Here is an 8,389-nt window from a genome sequence, read left to right as displayed (position 1 = left end):
TCAGACAGCTGGACACGATGAGCTCCCTGTGTAGCCAGGCACGGAAGTCAGGCTGCCGCCCCATCCGCACCCCAACCCAGCCCCTGGCACCCAGCACAATGAGGGGGGCAGGTGAGCCCCCAAGGACAGACGTGGATCAAGCTCTGGGGGTGAGTGTAGGGCTGCTTCCTGCCCCCACGTCCGCCTCCGCCCGGCATCCCCTGCCGTGTGCGGTCCTCCACGGGGCGCCCCTTCACACCTCCCCGCTGGCCGCGAGCGCGTGCCATGCTGGACATGCTCTGGCACTTTCTGCACGCCAGGGACAGCGGCTGGGGACACAGCCCCGAGCGTCCTGCTGTCAGCCGGGCCCCTCCCCCACACAGAGACTGGACGACAGGGTGCTATTGCCAACTGTTTATTCAGGCCCGCACGGGTGACCAGTGACATGCAGTTTGCCTGGGCCCACGGCACACTGACCTGCACCGCCGGCCCTGCTGGTGAGCAGAGGCGCTCCCAGAGGAGGCCCGACCGAAGCGTACGTGTGCTGCTGACGGTCGCAGGGCACAGGCCCTGGGGGAAGAGGGTGCGGGAAGGGCAGGGCCCAGTGTCCAGTGCATCCCAAGCCGGCGGGGGGGCGGCCCCCGCGCTGAAGGTCACAGCCGTGGAGGCGGTGTGTGGTGTGAGCGTGGGGGGGGCAGGCCGACCCCTCCCGGCGGTCCTGCTGGACCCCCGTCTAAGGCTTGACTGTCCCGAGTGTCTCTGCCCGCCACACGGTCGGGGCCCTCGGGAAAAGGCTGCGGGCCTCTGTGCCGTCTTCAGTGGGTCCCAGCGGCCCCAGGACGCTCCTGTCGGCCGGTGCCCCTCTCAGCGCCTCTGGCTGCCAAACCAGGAGATAAAAGGGTAGGGCCGCGGACGCGGGGCCTGGTGGATGCGCACCGTGCGGGGAGAGCGCCAGGCCTTGATGGTGGCGTCGTCGCTGGCCGTCAGCAGGAGCTCCTGCTCTCGGGGGCTGAACACCACCGAGTTGACCACGTCCTGGTGCCGCAGCTTAGCCAAGCAGATGTTGTAATGCCGGTCCCAGATGTAGCCATGGCGGTCCTCAGCCCCGCTGCAGGGGAGCCTCGGTGAGACCCTGCCCCTGCTCCCAGCCCCAGCCCAGCCCAGCCCCACGCACCTACCTGGCCACGAAGTCCCTGCTGACGTCCAGGAAGATGAAGAAGCACTCGTCGTTGGGCGTGTAGGCGCGGTGCGCCCGCAGGGCCCGCTTCACCTCCCGCATGGTCTTGAGGTCAAACACCAGCAGGTCAATCTCCTCTGCGATGGGTGGTGGCTGCATGGGGTCGGCCACCACGGAGCCGCTGGGCCAAGCCCGGCTGTTTACGTACAGGTACCTGGGCGAGGGGGCACCCTGCTCGGTATCAGCGGCTTGCAGCGGCCCCCACCCAGGACGCTCTCGAGGGCCCACCTGTTGTCTGGGGACAAGCCCATGCCGATGATGTGTCCGTGCACGTCGATGACGTGGTCCAGGGCGTCAAAGAAGGCGTCCGAGCCCCGGCCCTCGCCCAGCACAGGCCCAGCTGTAGTCATCTGGTGTGGCAGGATCTGCTTGATGCCTGCGGGAGGGCCGGCAGAGAGCAGCGGCCTCTGAACGAGGGGCCCCCACGGAACATGCACTCCAGGCAGCTGGACCGGGCCGGGCTCCCAGGACAGGCGGAGGAGGCCGACTCCTCCCACAGACTCCAGCCCTGCCCTTGGCCAGGGGAGGCCAGCCCCGCGCCGGGAATCGTCAGCCCCCAGGCCCCAGGGAGGCAGGAGGGCCCCCTGCCCTACCGATCTGGTGGGGTGAGTAGGTGAGGCAGCCCGTGGTGAAGATAAGCAGCTTGTGGGCGTCGGCCATGCCTTGCTCCGGGGGCTTGGTGCGGCCCTGGGCCAGCAGCTCGGCCACCTTGGTCTCCAGCGTGTGCTCCGACAGCTGGGGCTGCGCCCGCCCATCCAGAAGCCCATCCAAGAAGCGCCGCAAACCCTCCTTGGTGCGGGCCGGAGCCGGGCCTGGCCCCGGGACTCCTGCCTCGTCCTCACTGTCGCTGCCCAGGTCAAAGACGCGGCTGGGGGACGCGCCGGCGTCCAGCAGGAGGTCGGGGCTGTCAAAGCGGCTGCAGTCGGCCACCATCACCGTGCGGATGGTGCTGGCGTTGAGGTTCTGAATCTTGAAGAGGCGTTTCACTACGTTGACGTTCTCTGACTCCACGTCCTGGGGGTGGGAGACAGCAGGTGGGCACCAGGCCAGGCAGGGGCTGCTGCAGGGGGCCGCCGCAGGGGGCCGCCGCAGGGAGCCGCCGGCCCGCACCTGGAAGGCGTTGTTGAGCCAGAGCACTGAGCAAGAGGTAATGTCCCCGATGCGGTGCAGGTTCCCCGAGATCAGGCTGGTCTCCGTCAGCCAGCAGCCAAACACGTCGTAGGGCTTGTTGCGCACTCGCGACAGCAGAGCGAAGTTGTCTGCGGGGGGGCGGGGGCAGGGCTGTGGGAAGGGGCTGGGCGGGGTGGGGGAGGGCACAGGGCTTTGTAGGAGGGGGTGGGGGTGGCCCTGACCGCCGGCCCTCACCTAGGCTGATGACTGCGATCTCACCCGATGAGGAGTTGTGGGGCCCCAGGAACACCCCGGACGCCAGCAGCAGCGAGTCGTCCTGGTTGAACTGGGAGAACTGGGTGTAGCTCCAGTTATAGGGCCGCATGTCCGCGCTGTGCAGCAGCGAGATGGTCAGGTCATTGTTCCAGATCTGCACGGGGGTGGAGTCATCCGGGGGCCTCTTGAGCCCGCCCTACACGGGACCCCAGGGCCCAGGCTGCAAGTCCCTCTCCCAGCTGAGCTCAGGCCCCGGAACCATCACCAGGATGGGGCTCCTGGCCCTGGCTGCCCGCTGACCCGAGAGGTGTGGGTCCGTGTGGCTGGCTCCTGGCCCTGGAGCGCAAGTCGCTTCCCTCCACGGGCAGTGTGGGCCACCCCGGCGGGCCACAGCGGCCGGGGGCCGGGCTCACCTTGACGGTGCAGTCCTTGGAGCAGGAGGCGAACTGGTAGCCCGAGTGGGAGAAGCTGAGGTGCAGAACCTGGTCCGCGTGCTCCCTGAGCGTCTGGACCTCCACGCAGGGCACCGTGTCATAGAGCCGCCGAAACTCTTCGTACCAGGATGTGGCCGCTGGGGGTGGGGGGTGGTCACCGCTGGGGCCCTGAGCCTTTTCCCACAGAGGCCAGCACCCCGACAGCGTAGGGGACATCACCTCAGCTGCAGGGGTGCCCCTGGCACCCCCAAGCCCCTGCCTCCCAGCCAGGACTGTAGTGAGGCGTGACCCGGCTGCTCCCCATCCGTGTGAGGGCCGCGCGGTGCCCTGGTGACCGCTATGGAGATCTGGGCAGTGGGGGACCAGTGCTGTGGCTTCAGCTGGCAGCATGTGAATGGCCCTGCCTCCCGCCCTCCCAGCCAGCCTGGTGGCCTGTGGGGCCACGTGCAGGCCCTGACCTGGGTGCCGGGGCACGTCTCGGGCCACCTGGTAGTAGCGGTAGAACTGCTCCCTCCACAGGAACTCGTCCCGGGACACGGCCTGCCACTGGCGGCACACCAGACCGGCGGCCAGTACGTCCGCTGGGCCCAAGCTCAGGAAGATCTGGTAGATGAGGCTGTCAGGGAGCAGGGGTGTGCCCCCCTCGTCCATTGTGACATTCTGCCCAGGCAGCCCTGAAACCCACACGTGGTCCCTTAGTTGCCGGTTGCACTGGCAGAGGATACTGGCCCCAAGGGAGGGGCCCCGTGGCTGAGCTGAGGCCAGTGCCCTGCTGGGACTTCCATTGGACTGAGCCTGTGTAGAGGGCCAGCTGGCCCTGCCCACCTGCCTAAGGGTCCAGCGGCTCCTCCAAGCGCCCTGGACAGCCACACTCCTGGACCCCACACTCCTGACGGGCGTCCCCGCAGGTCCCAGTGGTTCCCTGGAACAGGCAGCTCCGGGCGGCCAGCAGACCCCGCTCAGCACCTCCCAGCCCGGGCCAGCCTGAGCTGGACCCCACATCTGCTCTCAGCCCAGAAGGGGCCAGTGGTGGGGTGGGGCCCTCCGACCCCCTCCCGCGCGGGGCCCGGAGACACATGTGGGTGCCTGGGTTGGTGACCGCTCCGAGCCGAGAAACGAAGACCCGGTGGCCCCCCACGCACACCTGCCACTCTGACCTGGCAGCCCCAAGGCTTCAGAGCTGTCAGCGTGGGACCGAGGTCCTTCGGAGCAGAGGCCTGGGGCCCGCGGGACAAGCGCCGGCCCGCCTGCCCCAGACGCCACCAGGGGCACCAGCCGGCCCTTGGCCTCTGCCCTGTGGCCTGGGGGAGCCCTGCCCGGCGGTCAGCGGGCCAGCGCGGCCGCTGACGCTGCCGGGCGAGGTGGGGGCGGGGCGGGGGCGGCCCAACGTCCCCTCCCCCCTCCCCTCCGAGGGGCTGCGGGGGGCGGGGCCTCGGCTCGGCCCCAGGCCCGGCGGCCTCGGCCACTCATTCATCGGCAGAGGGCGCGGCCGAGGCCGAGGGGCCGGAGACTGGGGCTGGGCGTGGGGGGCGGGGGCCCGGGGACCGGACGCGGCCGGTTTGCGACCCTCCTCGGGGCCGGAGAACCGGGGGTCCGGGGCCGGACGACGACTTTCCCCGGGGCCGGGCGCACTCACCGCGGCCGCCTCCGCCCGGCTGTGCTGCCCCCGCCCCGGCGCCCGGCCTCGGCCGGCCGACCCGCTTCCGCCCCGCCGCTCCGGCCGCCGCGTCTCTATGATGAAGCCCGCCAGGCTGACGCCTCGAGCCCAGAGGCATCGATGGCCGCAGAGCGCCGAGCACTCGGCAGCCCGCCTCGGCGTTGCTGCGCCTGCGCGCACTCCAGCTCGCGCCCAGCAGCGCCCCCGGCGGCCGGGAGGGGCGGCGCCCTTGCACCGGGGCCCGTGGGCTGGGCTGAGGGCAAGACTCACTCACTCTGACGGTTCGAGACCCCGCCCCGCCTCTCCCGCTGCTCGGGCCGTTGGGTTAGGAGGTCGTGGGCAAGGAACCAGAGGTCAACTCGGACTTTGTAAACAGGATATGGCGCCAGGGCCCTGCCGGGAAATGCAGAGTCGAGGAGGCTGGGGGTGGACTTTCGCGGGGGCGGGGGGGTGCGGGGCAGGTGCTTGGTAAGGCAGGAGGACCAACGGGGACTTACTGGGTTGGTGGTGGACGTCGCCGACTTCCTGTGCCAGGCTTCTGGGCGGAACTGGACGGTGGACTCTGACCCAGGACTCAGCCATCCTGGCCTGGCTTCCCCCAGTCCCCACACCGTTACTGCCACCGCCATGCTGTCCCCCAGGACTGCACTCCTCTTGACTTTGCTCCTGGCTGGGGACTCCCTGAGCCAGAGGGCTCGGAGACCTCCTCAGCCCCGGTCCCCCATCAGCACCATCCCGCCAAAGGCCAACTTTGACGCTCAGCAGGTAGAGGAGAACAGGTGGGGGGGGCAGGATGTCGCCCAGCTTTCGGGGGGCCAGGGCCAGGCAGCCCCTCATCCCCGTGTGCCCTCACATGGCCTGCCCCTAGTTTGCAGGGACGTGGCTCCTTGTGGCTGTGGCCTCCTCGTGCAGCTTCCTGCAGGAGCAGGGCCACCGTGTTGAGGCCACTCTACTGCGTGTGGCTCCCCAGCGTGCAGCCATGGCTGTCAGCACCTTCCAGAAGCTGTGAGTCCCCCGCGAGGACCCCTGCCCCCACCCTTGCTGTGGCCTGGACCAGAGTCCTGTGGGACCCTGCCCGGGTTGGGGTCCCTAAGCCTGCTGTGCGCCCCCCGCCCCCCAGGGATGGAATCTGCTGGCAGGTGCGGCAGCTCTACCGAGATGCGGGAGTCCCGGGCCGCTTCCTGCTTCCAGGTGAGGCCGGGGCAGCAGGGATGGGGGCAGGGCTGGGGGGGAGGAGCTGACTCCGCTGACTCTGCCCCGCTCCAGGTGCCCGTGCGGTGGACGTGGTCGTCGGAGAGACGGACTATGAGGGCTTTGCCATCCTGTACCTGGAGCGGAAGCGGAGGCTGTCGGTGAAACTGTACAGTGCGTCCTTGTGGGAGCCCATGTCCCGCACACACTCAGGGCCTTGTGTGCGGGGCAGGCCGGAGGGACACCCAGACGCTCCTTGTCCTCCCCTCCCTGCATTCTGACCTCAGCTGAGCAGGGGTCAGGGAGGGGCCCTAGTGGATACCCCGGTGTGGGGACAGAGGGGACATGGAGGGGGATGGGTGCGTCCCAAGCACACAACCCCTGTGCCCGGCGTGCCCCTCACCGCGTGCCCAGGAGCCCTGTGTGCCCCACAGCCCGCTCGCTCCCTCCAAGTGACTCGGCGCTGAGTGCGTTTGAGCAGCACGTCCAGAGGGCCAACCTGACCGAGGACCACGTCTTGTTCTTCCCCAAGTACGGTAAGCCTCCCCCAGCAGCCGGCCTTGCCCTCCCGCCGTGTGCCCTGCCCCAGCCTGACCCCTGCTTGGGCCTTCAGGTTTCTGCGAGGCCGCAGACCAGTTCCACGTCCTAGATGGTGAGTGGGCAGTGCTGGCCGGGCGGTGCAGTGACGGGGCACCCTCGCTTCTTCATTGGCTGAGTCTCATCTCTGCCCCAGAAACAAGAAGGTGAGTTCAGGCAGCGGCCCTGACCTTCGAAGGAGCGAAGACCCTGACGGTGGCGGCACCTGCTACCCCCTCACTGAGCCCCAGCGCCCCACAGGTCAGGGCCACCCCATGGGGGTCACTCTCCCTGCGTGCCCTGAAGCTGCGCATCACCCCCAGAGCTCAGGAACGTGGCCTTCATTAAACACGGTCTGTCTTGGCCCCTGATTTCTTCCTTTCCCCGTTGGACCCGCACCGGGGCCGCTGTCTGCCCATCTTCTCACGGGCACGTGGGGCTGCTCCCCTGGGTGGGCTGGGGAGGGGCACGTGGCTGGCTCCCCGGTCAAAAACCCTCCCCAGGGAGGCAGGGTGGTCCCTGCTGTCCCAGTGCCCCCGTCTCTGCCTCTTAATTGGGCCGCTGCTCTGTGGTCCCAGCTGCCCTTCCCTGCTCCCAGGCTATGGGCACACGTGCCCTGCTAGCCTTGCTGGGCTGCCCGGGGTAGGCCCAGGACCAGAGCCTGCCCCCCTCCCAGATGGTGGGGGGCCTTTTCTAGAGGGATCAGGAGCCCTCCCCACAGGTTCTTCTGGTGTCCCGCTGACCCTGAGCTCCTTCCTGGGAGGCATGAGTCCAGAGTCTCAGTGGCCCTCTGGCCTGTGGCAGGACAGGCCACTGGGGAGGGACCGGCAGACCCATGGGGAATGGAGGCAGGGAGAGGGACGGGCTGAAAATGGGGTAACAATGTCCAGCCCACGCCGGGCAGGGGCTGCCTGGAGAGGGCCCTCCAAGTGATGCCAGACTGTTGCGGGGATGTGGAGTGCTGGGGCAGGTCTGCCTCCGGGGGCTCCCCAGTACCCTCCAGGGTAGGCTGCACGTGCTTTCCACACCCCAGGTCCCGGCCGACCTGCCAGGGTTGCTGACACGGGGAGATCCCTGGGAGAGAAGAGTCAGGACCGGGGAGAACTGACCCTAGAGGAAACAGAAGCTACTCCAAGAGTGCAAAGGGCACTTAAACAATTTCGAGTCACCCACATATGCCCTCCCCCCAGGGTCAAGGTCTGCCCAGGGGTCCTGCCGGGTGGCTGCCCCGGGACTAGAGGAGGGGGTTGCGGCCCTTACCCGGTGCCAGGAGCCCCTCCTAGTGAGAACACGCCCCAGATCCTCCCAGCACCCCCCACCCCCCATCTCGTGAAACCATCTTCTGCATTGGCTGGAGGGCACTGGCCAGTTTCGACAGCTCTGCTGGCTTGGGAGCAGGGACCCTGCCCCACAGACGCCCACCGGGTGCCCTGAGGGGCCTGCAGGCGCCCTGCTCCGGGAAGGCGTGCCTGGGCTCTGAGGACGCCTCCTCTGCGGGGGGGGGGGGGGGGGCAGCTTTCTCCCTTCCCTCCCCTCCTCGGCCTCCCCAAGCCTTGCGGGGCGAGATCCAGGCCCACAGCGCTTACCCAGGTGCTTCTGGACAGACCTGTCCATCCCGGAGACAGGTGCTTGCCTCTCCCTCAGCCTCCCCAATGTCCCCTTGGGAACAAGGACGGGGGTGAGGGGTTGGCCTCCCTTCAGGAGAACGTGGGGCGGGTCTGAGAGCAAAGGGACATTAGCTTGGCCAAAACTGGGCCCGGAACTGGCCCCAAGCCACGCTGTCTCGGGCCCCGGGCATCGATCTGACGAGGGTTTCTCAATGCTGGGCTCCCGCGTGGGACGGCTCCCCGCTCCTGGACGCTCGAGGTACAGAGCTCACCACTGACTGTGGGTGAGGCTGAGGGGGCGCCGGGGAGTGGGACCCCCCCA

General features: G+C 68.8%; 2 protein-coding genes across 6 annotated transcripts; one reads left to right on the top strand and one right to left on the bottom strand.

The window, feature by feature from the left end:
• Positions 1–378: 378 nt before the first annotated feature.
• FBXW5 (F-box and WD repeat domain containing 5) lies at positions 379–4,826 on the bottom strand. Of its 5 annotated transcripts, none has more exons than XM_059143212.1 (9): positions 4,673–4,782; positions 3,495–3,710; positions 3,016–3,173; positions 2,582–2,756; positions 2,327–2,475; positions 1,810–2,230; positions 1,445–1,592; positions 1,158–1,370; positions 379–856 (listed from the first exon to the last, which is right to left on the bottom strand). In XM_059143212.1, exons 2-9 carry the CDS (start codon positions 3,685–3,687, stop codon positions 844–846), a joined length of 1,470 nt encoding a protein of 489 aa, XP_058999195.1. In that variant the 5' UTR covers positions 3,688–3,710; positions 4,673–4,782; the 3' UTR covers positions 379–843. The 5 variants fall into 5 exon arrangements, with proteins under 5 accessions (XP_058999195.1, XP_058999190.1, XP_058999192.1 ...); XM_059143207.1 differs by having other exon boundaries at positions 379–1,087; positions 4,673–4,781; XM_059143209.1 differs by lacking the exon at positions 4,673–4,782 and adding an exon at positions 4,194–4,666 and having other exon boundaries at positions 379–1,087.
• A 337-nt stretch (positions 4,827–5,163) lies between these two features.
• Positions 5,164–6,824, top strand: C8G (complement C8 gamma chain). The gene is made up of 7 exons (XM_059143251.1): positions 5,164–5,458; positions 5,562–5,698; positions 5,814–5,884; positions 5,960–6,058; positions 6,319–6,420; positions 6,498–6,536; positions 6,618–6,824. The coding sequence occupies exons 1-7, from the start codon at positions 5,321–5,323 to the stop codon at positions 6,629–6,631; spliced, it is 600 nt and encodes a 199-aa protein (XP_058999234.1). The 5' UTR covers positions 5,164–5,320; the 3' UTR covers positions 6,632–6,824.
• The last annotated feature ends 1,565 nt before the right edge of the window (positions 6,825–8,389 follow it).

The sequence above is a fragment of the Mustela lutreola genome, chromosome 12 (genome assembly GCF_030435805.1).
Source record: "Mustela lutreola isolate mMusLut2 chromosome 12, mMusLut2.pri, whole genome shotgun sequence".
Lineage (NCBI taxonomy): Eukaryota > Metazoa > Chordata > Mammalia > Carnivora > Mustelidae > Mustela > Mustela lutreola.
Note: the sequence above shows the minus strand (reverse complement) of the source record. Positions and strands in the feature narration are given on the sequence as shown.

Coding starts and splice junctions, on each gene's coding strand:
- FBXW5 (XM_059143207.1), bottom strand. CDS start 3,687: ATGGACGAGGGGGGCACACCCCTGCTCCCTGACAGCCTCATCTACCAG. Junction 2,476..2,581: donor GATCGCAGTCATCAGCCTAG/GTGAGGGCCGGC, acceptor GCCCCCCCGCAG/ACAACTTCGCTCTGCTGTCG. Junction 2,231..2,326: donor GGCTCAACAACGCCTTCCAG/GTGCGGGCCGGC, acceptor TCCCACCCCCAG/GACGTGGAGTCAGAGAACGT.
- C8G (XM_059143251.1), top strand. CDS start 5,321: ATGCTGTCCCCCAGGACTGCACTCCTCTTGACTTTGCTCCTGGCTGGG. Junction 5,459..5,561: donor CCAACTTTGACGCTCAGCAG/GTAGAGGAGAAC, acceptor GCCTGCCCCTAG/TTTGCAGGGACGTGGCTCCT. Junction 6,421..6,497: donor CTTGTTCTTCCCCAAGTACG/GTAAGCCTCCCC, acceptor TTGGGCCTTCAG/GTTTCTGCGAGGCCGCAGAC.